The sequence below is a fragment of the Leptinotarsa decemlineata genome, unplaced genomic scaffold, assembly GCF_025532065.1.
Source record: "Leptinotarsa decemlineata unplaced genomic scaffold, Ldec_3_MD MMD2_tig00078346_RagTag_RagTag, whole genome shotgun sequence".
Lineage (NCBI taxonomy): Eukaryota > Metazoa > Arthropoda > Insecta > Coleoptera > Chrysomelidae > Leptinotarsa > Leptinotarsa decemlineata.
In genome coordinates this window covers 23,700-43,639 of record NW_027412724.1, presented here as the reverse complement: position 1 = coordinate 43,639, position 19,940 = coordinate 23,700, and the positions used below count along the sequence as shown (strand labels likewise).

The window sequence follows — 19,940 nt, the reverse complement described above, 5'->3', positions numbered from 1 at the left end:
TTTTTTCTGATAAACTATATTATATTATAAAAGTAGTTAATTGAAGAATTCTTATTTTTGTCGTTTCTGATCATTCGTTTTCGTTTAGTCTGGCAACATTACTTGGCGTAGAGTTGCTACCGCAAAGAATCTTCGGTCAGAGAACTCGGAACTTCCCTTTTATAGAAAGCCAATGAAAGTATTGCCGTATCGCATGTAGACGCAGTGTCGCTTCATGTTCCTATATATAATTTCTAAGAGAATAAATAATAGTGCTATATAGTTTTAAAACGATAACACGTGTTTGATAAGTAGAAATTCGGATTGTATCGCGAAGAAAAATAGTAACACCTGTGTTTAAGAAGTATTTATTATAGTTGCACTCATATTTTTATAGTTTTCCTCACAAAACAATACATGATTAATAATCTTGTCTATTATTTGATTCATATCTACGATTTTTTGCACTAGAATCCACCTTCCTTATTCATTATGCGTAATATATTGATCTTGTGATGCAATGTTTAGAACCTTTGGAGTAGTAAATGAATGTTACTGGAGTTTTTCCCAACACCAAACCGTTATATTTTAACACACGTGTTTCGATCACCAAATTATCATCTTCAAGAGAAAGATCAAACTAAATATACTTACAATTTTATCCTTATTCATACCATAGATAACTCTTCTAAGTACCTGCGTCTCAAATTAATTTCAAAAAATTGCCTTATTTACTTGTCTTTAATTAATTTTACAATGTGTTCTTATGTAATAGTCAGGTAAATCTAATAATTAAAATATTATTTTAACAAGCTATATAGTATACTATTAGGTACTTATTGGTCCACCATCGTTGTTCATAATATTATTATGTTTACTTATTTCTACATTCTCATAGGCATCTTGATGCCTGTTGTTGTCAACTTCTCTAACTAATCTTAATGAACTAAAGTCTATGGAATGGTTTTGTTGCAAAATATGATGGAAAATCTGCTGATTTTTCAGGTCTTCCATATTTTAAGTGTGCTAAGTGTTCCTTGTATCTTATTTAAATAGATCTTTTTGTCTGTCCATAATATTTTGCATCGCAATCCTTACATTTAACTTCGTAAATTCCAGACTTTTCCGAATTGTCAACTTTGTCTTTTGGATTTCCTAAAAGGATCTGTAGTGTATGACTTGTTTTAAAAACCACCTTCATACCTAGTTCCTTGAAAATCTTTGGAAAGATTAGTTGGTAGTTGGTGTACTCTTTAGTAAAAACTAAATAGTTACCGTACGTCGGCAGTTTTTTTGTATGGCATAGGCGCCGAGGTATGTTTGCTTTAGACAACTTGTTACCAATGTGCACGATCGGTTTGAAAAATCAACAAAAAAGTTCAATTAGTTGAAGGTAAAATATTTTAAGTTATAAGTGAGGCTAAAGATGTTCGAAGTGAAGGCAAAGATTAGGAATCACACGATAAAAGGTAAGACCTCGTTAGTCCTTAGCTCGAACAAGTTTCTCATCTTCTGAGAGTTGTCGTTCGTATGGGGGGCGACAGCTGATCAACGGAAAAACAGATTTTAAACAGAGGTGTTTGAAGTGAAGCCAAAGACGTTCGAAGTGAGATGAAAGATGTTTGGGAAGTGCAGACATACAGTGACCAAGTAAAAGGAGGCAAAAATGTTGGTGCAAGATCAATTAACTGATTGTGGAAAAGATAAAAAAGATGAAAGAAACAGAAGAGATGAATAAAAAAACTGGACGAACAGATAATCAAACTAAAAGATTAACAAGATCATATTAACATAGCCAATCAAGCCTTTCCGATAGGAAAGATTACTACTATATAAATGAAGCCTTAACAGCAACAATACTTTCACATGGCAAAACTATGAAACCTCGATGGGCAGTCACCATAGGTCATATATTGTTGCAGCAGCCAAAACCAACAGTTGTGCAGAAGAGGAGAAAGCAAGCCACAGCACTAGCACAGACAAGTAAAATATTTATTTTCTCTGTGGCACTAGTGCTAGACGTCTCAAAGAAAAATAATTATCCAAAGCCTAGGATTGACAACACCTTTACTACGCTTGCCTAATCAAAGTGCTTTTAAATTTCAATTGAGAAATTATCCGGTAAGAAAAATAACAAACTCTAAATGTATAGTAGGTACATCATAATCATAGGTAATTAAAAACTCCTACATGAAGAATGAGCACCAAAAACAACTACTTTCCTGACTATAAATTCAGTATAGTATTGTTTCATATACATTTCCTTTCAGATATCTTGGAAGACTCTACACATTGAATGAAGGGAATTTTTTTTCTATCCATGGAAATTTTTAAACTTTATGGAAAAATTATGAAGGATATTCATTAATACACCAATCTTCAGAAAATATATTTCTTTTCATTGATTCATATCCAGAATATTACATTCATTATCAAATAAAAAATATCTACAATATGAAATTAATTATTGATGGTTTTCTGAAATGTGTTCTCTCAATGCATCTCTTTGTGGGAATTGTTCTTCACAATATGAACAATTAAAGAGTCTATGACGTGCAATATGTTCTGCTAGTTCTTCTTTTGACTTGCATACTTTCAAACAAATATCACACCTAAAAAAATAACAGTGGTTAAACCTTCAATGTTATTAATAGAAATTCCAAATACAGTATATTTTTTTAAATAATGCGAGTCTTTGGTGTTGTATCTTTGAATCTATGCTCGCTTTGTAACATGCTGTTAGGTACCATCTATAGTATAACAATTTTCAATTGAAGGTAACTCATATACAAATTGAACTGAGAGCTAACGGCAACAATGTTAAATGTTAGAACTAAATTCTTACCGGGGCCATTTTTATTGTCTATGCATCGCCATTGTAAATAATTGAAAAGATGATTTCATAAAATTTGCCCCCCGTAACAAGATAGCTTCTGCATATCGATAGGATGTAATAGCGAATAGATGAACCAGTTCGGTAAATACTTTGAAACATCGGTAAACTGATCAACACTTCGCAGGTCTATTATATTTGCGTCCTTAAAATGCCATAACTAGTCATTCGGTTTCTTCATTATCAAGCGTTCTTATCTGCATAGGCGTAGTGTTTCTGTTTCTTGTGAAGGTGACTTTGTTTTGTATTTATTAAATATATATTATTATATTTATCAAATAGACTGTTATATTTATTAACTTTAAAATATAAGATAGAGTTGGCGGATACTTGTTTTTCAAAATACATTATCAAAGATTTTCATCACATTCACAGGTTATTATGAGATAATCAGTTGACCTAGGCATTAAACTCAGGTATAAATGTTCGTTAAACTCAGGTATAACTGTCATTAATCAGTTCCTAGAATATTATTAGTTTCTAGGTATGGTAATATTTCAATAAGTATAAATATATAAATCACAATGTATGTAGAATTCAGTTTGTTAGTGAACACGCTTGAAAAAGCTACTGTGCAGCGAAACACGTGTTGCGGATTTGTTAATCTGTTCTAGTGAAAATCTCACAATAAAGTGTTTTTCAAAATACATCAACTTCAAAATAGTTTTTGAGGTAAGTAAACAACTGACAAATAGCCGAAAAATATCATTGAATTTTATTATTTTTATAGTATTAAGATGGATACCGTAGCAGGTCCAAGCGGAAGTTTATGTCGTTAGAAGAAAAACAGATTGTCTGTAGAGTGTACAAAAATTTAAAAAATACACTCGGTACAGTGGAAGCTGTAGCTCAGTGTTCATTTTTAACGGGAATATCCGTGTCGACAATTGAACGCATTGTACGAGAAAAAAAGGTGACTGGGATTGTGCAAGCTCCAAAAGTACATTGTCGTGGTAGAAAAAATTGAATTGGACGAGTACCAGAAAAATTTTGTAAGCTATACCATTCATTTTTTTTTTTTTAGAATAAAGCGCCAACCCTCGAATTCATTAGGACAAAGGTAATGATCTCATTCCAAAATAGAGCAAAGAGAAGTTAAGGAAAATAATAAAAGAAGATTTAAAATTTATATATGCCAAACGATCCCGTAAATCTGTCTTAATAGAAAGAGAAGATGTAGTCTCATGGCGATGGAAATATCTTCACTCTATTAGAGAAATGTGTTCTGCTCACAAAAAGATTTATTATCTGGACGAAACGTGGGTGAATGCTGGTCACACAGCATCTAAGATCTGGCAAGATACTACTGTAACTAGTTATCGTCAAGTATTTGTGGACGGTTTGTCAAAAGGGTTACGCGGACCAACGGTTAAAGGGCAACGACTGATTGTCGCCCATATAGGTAGCGAGAGTGGCTTTTTAGACGATAGTGCAGTAATTTTTTTATCCAAAAAAACGGGGGATTATCACGAAGACATGGACGCCCAACGCTTTGAAGGATGGTTGAATCCCTTCTTTCACGAGTCACATATTGCAATATGCCGATTTTGAGTTATCTAACTAACTGGTTGATTATGAACCATTTTTATTGACGAGCTTTTAAACATTTTATTTCAGTACCAATTTATCTTGATAAAAGTAAGTCCACTGATATATAATATTGAGTTATTCGCCCCATAAATTCTATAATTTTGGTCTAAGGTTCAAGACTCTGAAGAATCTGATATTTCAGATACACAGAATGTTCTTAGCTTGGATCAAGGACACTTGATTCGGGAAATTCAATGACTCCATGCCTCTGATGGAAGTTGAAATGATTCTTGACAATAATAATACATATTCAGAGTTAGCTCTTGTACACAACACAGTTTCAGATTCAGACCAAAGTTTCAACATTGAAAACAGAGAGTTTCAATTTAAGAGAAAGAATTGTAATCAATTCTTTCTATCCCATACCATCAGACATTTCAGATCCATTACCACCTGTACCTGAGAAAAGGCAGAAAATGAGTTTCAATTTTGACTGTTGTATTAGTTTGAAAATATCCTTATAGTAGGAATGTGCACTAACGGTAATTACAAATGAAAGTGGTAAAAAATCATAGTAAGTTTCATTTCTCATTTTCCATGATGATCTACCACATAGTAACAGATACATTTTATTCGTTTATCCCGTTAATCACCAATAACTTTCTTCCAAATGTTATTCAAAGACCATTTCTTTTCGATAATCACATGAAATAGAAATTTATATTCAACACAGAGAACAGCTGAATCCGTAACCACTGACGAAAATGAAAAGAAATCTTCCATTGGTATACCGTTTTTTGGTCTCATTCATTTCGTTATGACCAAATAGTTTACCTTGTAGAAATTCATTTTGAATATATGATAAACAAAATAACTTTCGTCTGATTTCTACTACGATTTTTTTTTGTTACGACCAGTGTCGGTTTATTAGACTATTTTTTAATGACTAAAGTGTTTTCACAAGTTTTTGAATATACAATGAAATAGTAGGTGAAATAACAAAATGTTATCTGAATTATCAGCACTACTACCAAAACAATAATTATTTACAAAATTATACTAGTGGGTTGGTACAACTACCAATGGATCCTAACTTTGTTATCAAAAATTCATAGATAGATAGATCTTTATTTGCTCCGGTTACATATAATGTACATATAAAAACTCCAAGGAGTGTGGAACATGTCAGTAATAAATAACAACTGAATAACAAATCAAAGCTTTGCATACATAATCAATATTATCACACAAGACAAAAAAATATATATAAAATCGGACATATATAAATAACATTAATATAGTTAGCATCCTATCATTTAAGAATTCCAGAAAGCTATAAGGTTTTTCTACAGGGTAGTTCTTCAAACAACATTTCATTGTTGAAATTGCAAGATTTCTTTGAGTGACTGGAAATTTATTGTAAATATTCATAATGCTATATTTGACATTTCTCTGTATGTATGTATAGTTGCATTTCTCATTTCTAAGATCATTCTTTGTTCTGTTGATCATTGAGGGTTTTGAATCTGGGATTATTATAATGCTTCCAACAAGAAAGGGAGATGAATTTTTTGGAAGCATTGGAAATAATAACCCCAACGTGCCGCTTCAGATAATATTCTGCCTAAAATGTCGTTATTAACATCACACCTTTATTCAAGAATGGCTGGAGAAACGATGTAAAAAACTATCATGGAATTTCTATAATGGATATGTGCTATACTACCCAACTTGCTTGAGGATCTCATAGAGGGGCATCTATGCTGACACTGTAAATATCTTATCAATGATCGTCAACACGGTTTCACTGACGGAAAATCAACTCTTACCAATTTGTTAATTCATTAGCATGACCGAATATTGGTTTTGAATTTGAACATTCAGTTAATGTAATTTTATCTGGATAATTTTGGGTTTCCATATAATCTGACACGTTGATGGAAAGTTATCTGCTTGATAGAACACAAATTGTATGCTTGAAGAATTTCATAGAACATCTCATTAGCGTTGTATCAGGAGTGCCACAAGGATCATATCTTGGTACATTATTATTAAATTTTTATGTTAATGACTTTTTTAACGTAATAAAACACTCAAGTTTTATATTATTTGCAGGTGATCTTAAAATTTACAAGAAAACCGTTGAATCTGAAAACTGCAGAAAACTTCAGATGGACTTTGATGGGTTGTGGCTCTGGAGGAATAAGAATGGAATGATTTAAAATATGAAAAGATATCACCGCATGGTTTTCTCTAGAAAGTAGCCATCGAGTTTACTTACTCTTTGAATAAATATTAATTAAGTAGCATTGATGAGGCTCGTGACCTGGGTGTTATCTTTGACAAATCTCTAACTTTCATAACTCATATGAATTCTATAATTGATAAGTCTCTACAATTACTGGGTTTTATTAGTTGAAATTCTATTGATCTGAATATAAATTCCTTAAAAAATAAAATAAACGTCTTCTTATTGTACTAATGTCAAAAAAAGTTAAATTTATAAAAAGTTGTCAAACTACGAAATGCCTCACAGAAAGTATAGGTCTCCTGACAAAATCTATTCAGCACATGATGTCCTGATGCAGAATAGAATGTCGAGCCTACTTTTGGCAAATCATGGGACATTGCCTTCCATAATTCGGCATACATAATTTTAAGGTTGCATCAAGATACAGTGCCAATACCAATACCATCAGTTTCGTGCAGTAGAATTTCGTAGTTCAAGTTATCATTTTTAAACTAGTTTTTATCATCAACAAAGTAATTTATAGTTTTTTAAAATACCTATTACTGTAGGATGAATCTTCATGAATTTTTTTATGCTCATCTCGATTCATATCGCTTGAAAATGTAAGAGAGCATATTTCACATTCAGCTCGACCCAGTCTTTTACCATTGGCTGAAAATAAAATATATCAAAATATATCAGTAATATATCAAGATAAACTCACTATTTAATTCATTTCTACTGACAGTATCACCGTTACTTCTATTTGTGTACTTCTTCTGGCCTCTCAAAAAATGACTGCGAAGATGGCTCTTATACAGATCTCTTCCGATAAAATCTTGTTGACATATCTTACAAAATAATGTCAACTGTTTGGAATGATGAGACCTAAAATAATAACTGACTTGTTTTCTACAAAAAAATCGATATTATTTTACATTTGTGGGGTTCCCTATACCACATGATATTTTCCTCATATAGTCTTTCAAATTTCTACAACTGATTTAGAAAAAGGTGGAAAATTTGGACCATTTCGAAAGACATGCAAGACTAATCACAATTGTGGTTGCCAAATATCTTCGAATATTGATGCATGGAAATTTGAATGGAATTCCTGAAAGTTCTGTAGAATTCGTGAGTTAGAATTTTTAGAATCCAGGTTCAGTGCACTGCCGCTTCCTCTAGAGAAAAAATCTTTTTCAACGTTATTGTCTCTATTTTACCAAGATAGGGGATCAGGGTCTTGGTTTCAAGTACACCTCAGACATGTACAACCTTCGACCATACAACATATCATACAAGATCACTGAATAGATTGGTTACTAAGATGTTTTTATAGAACGACTAATATACGTGAGGGATACGCCCCCGATCAAAATGGAAAGAGGAGTTTCCACTTTAAGAGTAACCTAAAAATTTCAGAATACTTTTCTTGAAAAAGACAAATCTTGCAATTAATAGGAATACACTTATAATACAATTTTAAAGTTTATTGAACTGCTTTTGTAATGAATATTACTGGAGTTTTTTCCCAACACCAAATCGCTATTTTCAACACCTCGACACGTGTTTCGATCACCAAGTGATCATCTTCAAGAGGAAAATTAATCATCAGTTTAATCTTCCCCTTGAAGATGATCACTTGGTGATTGAAACACGTGTCGAGGTGTTAAAAATAGCGATTTGGTGTTGGGAAAAAACTCCAGTAATATTCATAGATGATCACCAAGTGATCATCTTCAAGAGGAAGATTAATCTTCAGTTTAATCTTCCTCTTGAAGATGATCACTTGGTGATCGAAACACGTGTCGAGGTGTTGAAAATAGCGATTTGGTGTTGGGAAAAAACTCTAGTAATATTCATTATTACACCAAAGGTTCCAAACAGTGCATCATAAGTGCTTTTGTACTGTGAATAAGTTGAAGTTGTTGGGATGCTACATTAACAAAATCCGAAACATTCCTCACTTCATAAAAAAAAATCATTTTTTCATGGTTTCTCAACACTTATGCTAGGATTTACTGAAAAAGTAATATAATTGCTCTATTCGATTGAGGGTATAGAAGCATTTCTGAAAATTTCGACATAATCAAAGAATATATAAATACTAATCTTGGGAAAGAAAGGTTTTGACTTTCTACTTCTCCATCTTCATACAAAAAAATGATAGTGGAAGCGACGAAGAATCGGACTTATCGGATGTATTAATACATTGTTTTTATATCGATTGCATTAATTATTTGATTTAAATTTTTTTCTCCCAAATAGTTGTTTTTTTGTAATAACTGGTAGGTTTAACAGAAATATCCATTATAGGTGGAATAATACAATTGGAAACCAATTTCCAGAAAAGATTCGGAATAAATGTTTGGTTGGGAATTGTGGGAACAAACATTCTTGGCCCTTTCTTTTACGATGATCATTTGAATAGTGAAATGTATCTTCATTTTCTATTCAATGAATTCGATGGCTACTTATATGATTTGCCACTGAATACTCCGCCATGAAATACAATATTTTCAACAGGACGGCGTTCCTCCCCATAATGCAGCAATAATAAGGGAACATTTAGATGCAATATTCCCAATAAAATGGATTGGAAACAATCTGTTTAAAATATGTTTTTCCGTTAACCAGCTGTTGCACCCCTCAGAAGTCGAAACTTGTGCGAGCTAAGGATTCACGAGGTCTTACCTTTTAACGTGTGATTCCTAACACGGGTTGGACGATAGCAAGTGAAAATCGATCGTTCAGACTAGAGCTTGAACCACCGACCAACACGGCAGTCAATTGGAGTGAGTGAACAAAGCACCCGCTTGGGTGCTTCGTCGAACCGCTTGGCTACCGACCGACCAATGGACCAATTAACTGGCCAACTCGATCCCCAGATCCTAATCCTTTAGATTTTTTGTGTGGGGATACATACACCAAGTACAGATATCGACCATCTCAAACAAAAAATAAGAGATGCATATATTAGTAATACACCTAATATGCTATAAAATTGTCACACAAATTGGACTGACAACTTATGTGCATTCAACAAAGAGATCGTCAATTCGAGCATTTAATGTAGATTGCCATTTAGGTTTGATTTTTTGTATTGGTTTCATTTTTCCCAAGAGTTCATGATAAAACTAATTGTTTTTCTGTTTAATTGTTGTCACTGATGATGGTGGTTATTTCAAATGAAACGCTATAAAAATATCAAGTGTAATATACCCTTGGATTGTGAATTTATCGCTTTATCAATATCTGCAATAGAAAAGACAGGTCCATATTTTTAAAAAAAAGTTGATGATGGCCATGTTGACACGAAATGTTTTATCAAATATTTATTATTACGTAGTCATAGTACACTTTGTAGTACACATAACATTTTCCTTTTCCATGTTTTGATATTCTCCGAAATAACAATTCCATTCGAAAAAAACGAAAAACGGCATTTTTGGTTTTCCCCGTATAACTCGAGAAGGGCGAGAGTCCCCGTAAATTTTCTTCGACCATTGTATTGTTCCCGATGACAGTTACCTTTTTTCCCATTTAATCGTCTTCGTATCTGTTACGGTTTAGAATATAGCAATGTTACCACATGATAAAAGAAACGGCCTGTATAGTTTTAAAATGATTAATAATAGGAGTAAACCCTCAGAGAGTGGGGTAGAGCAATTGCCTCAGATCTATTAAAGGCCTCTTGTAATAGTTAGAAGGGGGCGGCATGAACTTTTGGACCCAGGAGCGTTTGAACTACTTATAAATCTTGCCCTGAATTTAATTAAATCATAAGAAAAATATTCAATTCAAACTCAGCAACAGTAGGTATATCAAGAAATTGGTTATTTTTATTATAACTTACTTGTAATGTTTCATTAACATAGAGTTCCACATTCTTCTTCCACAAAATTTACATTTAGATTTGATTTTGTCGTGAGTATACAATTTATGAAAATTGAGAATTTTCGTTGTTCTAAATGATCTAGAGCATTTATCACATGTAAAACTTTTAGACTCAACATGAAATCTTAGGTGACTTTCCAAATCTGATATTAGACTAAAACAGCGTCCTGAAAAATTCATTCTTTGAATTGTTATCAAATACGATACTCACCCACCTTCATCTCACAATTATTTCATTTTCTTAGAATATGAATTATAATCTGATAAATACAAATAAAGCTAGCAACTAGAGATTCATCTACTATTTTTAAAATCAACATACCACAAATTTCGCAAACATGTTTTGGTTCATTTTGATCGATTTCACGTCCATCAACATCTCGAATAATTTCTTCATCCTGTGAATCAGATTTTTCATATAGTCCTTTACATTTACAGCTTTCTGAATATGCAGCTGGCAAACTGGAAAATGATACATTAAAGAAAATAAAAATCTCAGAAAAATAATAATCACCTTTTTTGGCAGTGTTGGCAATAACCGATGTGCATATACCAATGTGATTCCATATCTTTGTTTGCGAAATGCAAACTGCCACTGTGACAATCGTACCCAGCGCTACATTCAACTCCATGAATCTTTTTTTGGTGATCATATAATTTATTGGATTCGAGGTAAACTTTGTTACACATATCACAAGAATATTCTAGTGAGGTATTTTCAATTTTATGAGGAATATACTGGGTAGCAGTAATGTTTTCAATAATGGTTGGAGTTTCTCCCAAAAGTTTATCATCGTCTGATATTTCTCTTTTGATTGTCATTGGACTCGATTCGACTGTTATTGGTGCAGATCTTGTTTCTAATTTGGAAAAATCGTGTTCTAAAGTTACTGCAGGCTTAGATTGTACTTCAGCTGATGTTTCATCGTTAGTGACCGTAACGGTTGGGACCTCAATGAATTCAATTTCTTTTATTTGTTTTCTTTCCTTCAAAATTTCCTCCACTATTAAAAAATCCTCGATAAATTTAACGAACAATCTCAGATTCTTCAGACATTTTCTACAGATAAAATGCTTGTCCGAAAGTCTAAAATTCTACGAAAATGAAATATAAGTACCATTCAAATTATTGCAGAACATTTTCTTACTATATGAGGTATACAAAATCTTATCATTTGCTTTATGGTTTTCTTAGGATGACACTTGTCCGAGAGAGGAGCGCTTTTCTTGCGATCCAGAGCAACTAAACATATTCGACATGATACAGTTTCTAATTTTCTATGTTGAATCTGACTAGGTAAATCTGACTCTTGTTTTTCATGAAATTGTGGATCAGTTTCATAGGGGTTTGAGATGTTCTCTTGACAATTACTTTGCTTTGGACAGCTTTTCACTTCATGATCCTCAAAATCTTCCACTGGACATTCTTTTTTAATTTCTAGGGAAAAATATTCAGAAAATATAAATATGTTAAAAACAATTTTTTCACAAATTATGGTATCAGTAGAAGGTTTTCTTGCTAGAATAATTTCATTGGTCACTGTAATCATGGAATCTTTTCCAAACAAATAAGAAAATTTCATTTTTAGAGAAAAATTTTGTCGCATCTGGCTGTCAAAATTGCCTTAGAAAGGATACTCCACAATAAATGCAATGTACCAAGCTCTGGTAGAAATATATGGTGTTCGCCGATAAAAGATATATAGTGTATAAAAAAAGTTTTCAAGAAAAACACGTTTAAAGTTTTGCAGTGTATTACTACTATGAACACACCTTCAGTGGAGTGTAAGGTCTTGATATCATTAGTCTGGGTGTATGTGTCGTCATTCCTTCAATCTGCGACGTGATTTTCGTGAGAATTTCATCGTGAGTAACGATTTTAAAAAGAATCAAGAGGTTTTAGATAAAGAGTTCGAAGCGGTTAATGGTATATATTATGCGTTATGTAATGAAAATGAATCTTCATCAAGTTCTAGTTTAAATATTACATAAGAAAATTGTGAAATAAAGTATGCTGAGTTTGAGGAGAATTTGAATGATAGACAACTGAATAGTTCTCCATCAGCATGGTAGATCTTGAAGAATATGTCGTACCTTTTGGCGTAGCTTTTTGGCGAATGGCTCTGGGCATACGATTACTAAATAAAGGCGTATTTTTTTTTTCGCAAGACGAAGTTCACGTGAAAGAGTATGCTTTCATGTGTCCGAAACCATCGTTAAGTCGAAACTCATTTTTTGACACACTATGTAGGTACCTTTTTTCGGCGAACACCACATATATGATTCACTGAATTAAAGGAAAAATACTATGACAATGTGTTTGGACCTCTTAAAAGCTTTCGATAGTGTTGATCATAAGATTCTCTTAGAAAAATTGAACGTGGTGTAAGAGGAAGTGCAAATAATTTATTTAAATCTTCCTAATGAAATAGAAAACAGCACTTAACACAAATATTAAATTTCAATAGACATGGATCCTACCCTATTTCTTCAGATATTAACGGCCTAAATTTTTCGTGACGTCTCTATTTAGTAATTGAAACCCATCGATAGAAATAATAATTCAATTCTTTATAGTTGGCCTATCGAAGAGCATGATATAAGATTTAGATGAGTCATAACTCATTTAATCAAGAGAATGTATTGAGTAAATTCACATCGAATTGTAAATACAACTGTGTATCATCGGCATAACAATGCATGGAAGTATAAAGTAGGCATTGTGAGAACTGAGAAGTATATAAAACAAAGAGAACTGAATCTAAAATCGATACTTGAGGAACCCCATCATTTATTTTAAAGGTAGTCGATTTTTTGTTATTGAGTATGACACACTCAGAACGGTTTAGCAGATAAGTTTCAAACAGAGTTACCACGCTACAGGCAAAACCCCGGTACTTCAGTATCGCCGGAAATAGGAAGTAGTTAATGCGATCAAATGTTTTAGAGTAGTCCAGTCATACTAAAAGACAAAGTTTGTTATTGTCAACACAACAATGTGAATCATCTACAACATTCAAAAGAGCTGTTGTGCAGCTGTGGTTTGTCCAGAACCCTGACTGACAGTAACATTTTTACATATCATGAACAAAAAGATACATTGCCTGAAAAAAATATATTTTTCAAGATCTGAAACAAGTTGCATAATTAATTTCTCTTCAAACAGAGCTCAATCCCACAATCTTAAAATAAACTTCAAAACATTTTAGTCCATCACATCACTTTCATAACATCAATCCAGGGGCCACTGAATATGCATATATATTATTTACTCAATAACACACTCATAAACTATAATATATACAGAAATATACATATGCCCACAGCATGAGTAATGTTCAGAAGCAGTTCTGATATGCACTTTTAAGCAAATCTGGATCGCCGTTGACACCATTCAACAATTCCTGAGCGATGCTCATGCGACGATTTTTTTGGTCAAAATTCAGAAATTTTGGAACAAATTTCGCTGCCACACGTTTCATGCCCAAAATTTCCGAAAACATTGCATGGTATGAGCCACTTGATATGCCGACATCCTTAGCAAGTTCTCTAATAGTAATTCGACGATTTTTCATTACAATTTTCTTCATTTTCTCGAAATTTTCATCGGTTGTTGATGTGCTGGGGCGTCCAGGGTGAGCGTTGTCATTCACATCTTCTGTGAAAAGCTGTACCACTTGTACCATTTCAAGTGTTTCTAAGCACTCCATTCCATTTTTCTTGACGAATTTTGATGCAAATTCTTTGATCCATTCGAACATTCACCATATTTTTTGAACAGTAAACGCATATAGGGTTATTCAAATTCGAGCCAGCATTGGGATATCCCAAACAGAAAGAAATACTGAATTCGTTAAATGGTATCAAAGTTGACTATTTTAGGGCGTCTATTACTGGATGATACAAAAACTCTATTTATATGCCATCCGATTCACGAAAACTCCACTCTTGTTTGATTGATGTACAACATAAAAAAAATGAAAAAATCGCTGGTCGAATGTACATGTCCAGTCCACGTATATCCTAGCTCTCTGAAAGTTTTTATAAAGGGATTTAGGTTTTTGGGTTTCAATATTTTGTGAAAAAAATTGCTAACCATACTTATACACACTACTAATTGTTCGCGTTAGCGTCTGTTTTCAAATTGTCTTCCATATAGCACTTCTTAGAACTGATGAAAAAATAAAAAAGTCTCCTGCGGTAAAAGGATTTCTGAGGGTATTAATAAACCCTCAACTGCTATCTATAACAACTACTTTGGTTCAGACATTCTATTCGTTTTATGAATATATTTTCTGAGTCTAGCAACAGAGCTATTTTGAAATTTTTAATTCGATTTTCATGGGTTTTATTTATGATAACTTCATATACTGAGTCACCATAGTTAAACCATGAAAATACTGAGGACTTGACTGATAACATTTTTAGTAGAATCAATTATCTTGTTTGGAAGTAAAGAAGTTTCAGAGTGAATGAAATTTCAAATCCCAATCATATTAAATTCCTTTATTTTTTAATAAATCTACCATTGACAGTTTGTATCAACTGAAATCAATTTGAATTAGAACTCGTTTCCAAAAGAGATATCGAAGAATATGTTACATGTTAATAAATCAGGGTTGGGGTCATTGAATACTCAACTGAAATAAGTAGACAGAATAAAAGTAAAAAAATACTTGTTTTTTTTTTATATAAAAACTCAATCTACTTTAACACAAAATACCTGACTTTTCCTCAGCAGATCAACAGATTTTTGTATACAAGTACTTCAACATTTTTTTTACAATTTCGTGTAAAAATTTTACGATTATTCAAAAAATTATCTTATGTTATTGTGATAGTAAATTTGAACAAACCTGTTTTAATGGAAGAACAGCTGATTGATATCGGCTCTTCCTTAATAGTAATAGATTCTTCCAGTATGTGAACATTCTCAGATGAATGAAATATGGGAGTATCTGTTTCTAGAAGAATGGTTGGCAAAGCTCTCGAAACGACCTCATCCTCCATAATAGAATCAGTTTTTGGAAGAATAGTTGGCACAGCCCCCGATACGAGCCTATTTTTCATCAAATTATTAAACATACATAGTTCAAAATGAACATCGCATATAGCAAAATGATTATAATTGCTACATATTTGGTTCAACTTTGTTTGCTGCACTTCATTCTTACAAATTTCAAGCCACTGTTTTGCCCTAAAAAAAGATGTGAGGTGTAAGAAAAAATATTCAACATGTATCACGAAAAATAAGCGCATACAATTTAAAAATATTCACATAATGTTAACTAAAATAACATACCATAAAAATACCTTCTTTTACAATATTTACAAAGATTTGTAATGTAGTATACAGAAATCATTATTGAAATATCAAATGTGACTTGTAAAACAGTATGTATTCATGATGAATATTTAAACTTATTTTTGTTCAAATAGTTGAAATCATCCAGCTAGTTGTGAATATAGATCTAATATTTTGCTTCACTAACAACAGCACACTCATTTTTTTTTCCATTTAGATGCCCAAACATCAGTTGCCGATGCATATCTCTGCTGAAAAAAATGTTTATATCTTCATGCTTGGAATGATAGCAGCTATCTCCCATGAGAATTCAATTAAAAACAACTGGAATCAGATTTTTTTAAAATCATTTATGGAAAGTAATTTTTTTTCATAACTTTTTACAAAAAGTAAGGCTGGGAAAAAACCTTTTGGTTTTCTACTCCTCCACCAGTATATAGAAAGTGGGAAACTTCTGAAGGAAAACAAAATACATAAAAAAAATCCTCTACAAACATGTGCACATCATGCACCAAATTTTTCTTCAGATACAATTTGGAAGACAATAATTTATCCAAAACAGCCAGCTAATCTCAAATATTAACAAAATTAGAAAAAATCATTTGTCATATCTGAAAGATTGATATGTGATGGAATTGATCGATACTTGATGAAAATCCATAAATTATTCAAGTAACACTTCATTGTGAGATTTTCGCTGTATGATTATAGGAAACAAAATTCGGGCTGGTAGGCCGAGGACGTCCTCGCAATAAATGTACATATCACTTATGATGTCTGCCGCAGTAGCAGACGAAACGTTTGGTACTTCAGGTTCTATTCGACCACGGCCTACTATCCCGGATTTTGTACTCTTCAATAGGGACTTAGCACAGTAAAACCTATTTTCTTATATTTTACTGGACAGTATTACAAAAACGAGGTTTCATTGTGAAAATCTCACAATGAAGTTTTGCTTGAAAAACTGAGTTTGAAATATCTGATTTATGAAACTGACAGAATCAATATTACAGTGTGAAAAGGGGGGAGGGGTGAGTAAGTGTTTTACCAAATTATGACAGACGGTTAGTCACAACGAACTAGATAATTTCAACTGACAAACAAATATACAAAACATATCTGCTACTTCATTAATTTTTCCATAAAAAGAGCTGTGGGGTTTCAAGTTCTCTTCAACATACCCAACATCAAAAATTAATTTCTTGGAAAGTTATTCACTTAGTCACCAACCTTTCTAAATCCGTTGGGAACTTGAAAAAAGTATGTTTCTTGGTGGAATTTGATGTGTTACTGCAGTTTTTTGCTGCACATATTCTAACCATTCCAAAAATTAGTGCAAAGGTTTCTACTCTCACTTCAGTAATCTGAAAAAATATCAGTAGAATCAAGAATCTCTAGGGAAAAATGAATCCACTTTTTTTTACCAGAACAATAAATGCTATGCCTAATGATGCTAATTTGGTTAGCGTATCAAGAGCCCCTATTTTTTGTTCCGGTGAGGGACAAGTGTTTTCAATAGACTGAAAAAGTGTATTTGAGTTACTGGATTATATTATTATGTTGATAATTTCATCATGGTGGGACTAGATAATCTGGTATGATGACAGTGGGTGAGTGATGAAGATTTTTGTATTTAAATGTATGACACATGCATACATGGAATGTCTCGACCTAGGTATCTAGGCAGAATCACTTCTGAGATATTGCGCTATTGGTATAAATCAAATCATAAAGGTTACTAATATCAATAACATATCTCTATTGGCTTGCTAGATAGAAGTGGAACCTACGACCCAAAATGAGAGTTGAGAGACGAGACAACGAGAGTTCTAGTCATCTCCTGATGATACTAATTTGGAGATAATATTTTATCTGTTGTGGGAAAAGCCGTCAAAAAATTATTTTAGGTAAACCATAAATATTTTGAGACATTTCACTCTGCACACATACTGATGAAGATTTACCTCTATGTATGTTAATAGGAAACGTAACAATATTTAAGCAAATTCAAAGTATTCCTATATGTTGCAACGTTTTGAATAAGAATGCGTTTTGAATTCACGAACTATAATTGTATCTCGTAACATTACTCAAGGAAAAAAAAGTGACATAATTATTAAAGAAACGACATATATCAATTTCAAAAAAGAAATGCAATGTTGCCTGTTTTCGGGCATGAGTCGATAGCTACAGTGCCACACTATATTTAATGACCAAAAATAATATTTTGAAAACTGGGTAAGATAATGATGAAGGTAAACCACAGTTGTATTTGCTGCATTCATGTTGAAGCCAATCAAGCGGGCACTAAGTTGCAAAGACTGCCCACTGAGCTCTTTATGAATGGAATATTATAGAAAATGCGTCATTGACTTCGATTCCATACATATAAATGGCCTGTTTTCCGGTTTTCCCCAATCACTATAAGCTAAAAAGTTCACTGCTTGTTCAGGAGTCAAGTGAGGTCACGGTAAATTGAATCTGGACAGCACAATCCATCCCCACTTGGGAAAAAAATGAGAAATCCAGTCTGTAATATAAATATCAATTTGGGGAACTAGACACTAGTCACTCAGCATTTGATTACCACAAAAAGATGCACAAATTATGCATTCAAGTTTAAACCACTAACAATTGAAGCGGACTACAGTAACAACTATCATGGTTTTTAATTTTATTTTATGGAGATGTTCATTGGTCAGACAATGAAACTCAGCTGAAAAGTAGTTAGTAACTTTGTACAGTCCAATTCTCTTGTACTTGACAGTCCAGAGCTCATGCTTGAGATGAGGATATAATTCACTATAATTCAGGTAGATGAGTGAGACAGGCATTTCTTTCCAGTACTGCAAGTTTATCCATCTTTTCATTACCATGAAATGCATATGACTAGGAGTCCACACTCACTAGCTCTACCACTTTTAACAACCCCCAAAATATACTGTTTTGTATGTATAGAAAAATAGTACAATTTGGTAGAAATGTGTGTACTAGTTACTTTGGACAAAGCACTTTTCAGATAGCTGAGTATTGCTTCTCTATGTAAGGTAACATCGTATCCTGAAGTGGGTCATTCTATAGTGTTTGGTTTGTGATGTTTGCCTTAGGGTTACCACCCTGGCTAAAGATTCCGGATTATTTGCATCTGCAGCTGGAGAAGATCTTGGGAGGTCAGGAGAAGTGTATCCATTTCTGTGAAAATTACGTTTGAGATCAGTTGCCTCATATAGACCATTACAAAAGATACATTTAATAGGTTTATTACAACAATAGTGATTTTCCTAACACCTGGAACAGCATATCTTTACTGTGTACAGATAAACAGAATGACCAAAACAAAGGCAATTCGTACATTGGAAGACAACAATCAACAATCGAGATAAATGAAAATAACTTTTTATTATAAGGTCTTTTATGACCTTCAAAGATCACTACTACACTATAAAAAGATACTTATGAAACCTTATCGCCTGATCTTAGTTTTCTATCCAATCGCTGGACGTCAATAATTTTTACAGAACTCTTCAGCAGTTATAGTGAGTCCAATGTTCCTAATAACGCCTTTCGTTGTGAGTAGTCGCTGAAAAATGTAAGCTCTGTAACCCTGATAGAGAAAAGTTTTATTTAGTAAGAAAGGATTTGCCTCCCTATAGGTGGTGAATGTCACTTCTATTTGATATGATCCGATACTAATGACATTGCAATTATTGCTAAATCTAATTTCTTTCCCAGATCCACAGGATGGGTTTTTGTTGAATTGGTACTTCCTCCAATGACTGTGAAAGGTCCAAAATCAGTAAATATGTAGGTATGAGGTTTTTCGGTTTTTATTAAATTTAGTTTCTTCATCAATTCATCAGCTTCTATCAAAATATCCTTTCCCTGTTTGAATTGTGTGCATGAAATATTCAATTCATTTTCCAAGTTGGCTATTCTTTCTTATGCAAGGGAGAAATTGGTGAAGAGAAATACGGAGAGATTGGGCAGGATTTATTAGATTAATCTTACACATATTAATGTCTGGTGGAATCCCATCTGAGGGACCCGGGAACTCAATCCCCAAGGCGATTTAAGCGAATGTCTACTATGTACTGCTACTGTTCAAG

At 32.9% G+C, this 19,940-nt stretch overlaps 1 protein-coding gene across 1 annotated transcript; it reads right to left on the bottom strand.

Annotated features, from left to right (window-relative positions):
* Positions 1–2,357: 2,357 nt before the first annotated feature.
* On the bottom strand, positions 2,358–19,349 carry LOC111518279 (uncharacterized). Its single transcript, XM_074185856.1, has 11 exons — positions 19,297–19,349; positions 17,259–17,354; positions 17,065–17,198; positions 15,386–15,726; positions 11,678–11,967; positions 11,044–11,624; positions 10,852–10,991; positions 10,489–10,696; positions 7,357–7,520; positions 7,190–7,304; positions 2,358–2,591 (listed from the first exon to the last, which is right to left on the bottom strand). The coding sequence occupies exons 3-11, from the start codon at positions 17,154–17,156 to the stop codon at positions 2,444–2,446; spliced, it is 2,079 nt and encodes a 692-aa protein (XP_074041957.1). The 5' UTR covers positions 17,157–17,198; positions 17,259–17,354; positions 19,297–19,349; the 3' UTR covers positions 2,358–2,443.
* Between the last annotated feature and the right edge of the window lie 591 nt (positions 19,350–19,940).

Bases quoted from the DNA above. Each gene is read 5' to 3' on its own strand.
- LOC111518279 (XM_074185856.1), bottom strand. From the start codon at position 17,156: ATGGTTAGAATATGTGCAGCAAAAAACTGCAGTAACACATCAAATTCC. The intron at 15,727-17,064 runs GTTGGTGACTAA...ATCTTTTTTTAG, and splicing joins TTCCCAACGGATTTAGAAAG to GGCAAAACAGTGGCTTGAAA. The intron at 7,521-10,488 runs GTAAGTTATAAT...TTATTATTTTAG, and splicing joins ATGTTAATGAAACATTACAA to GTCTCATCATTCCAAACAGT.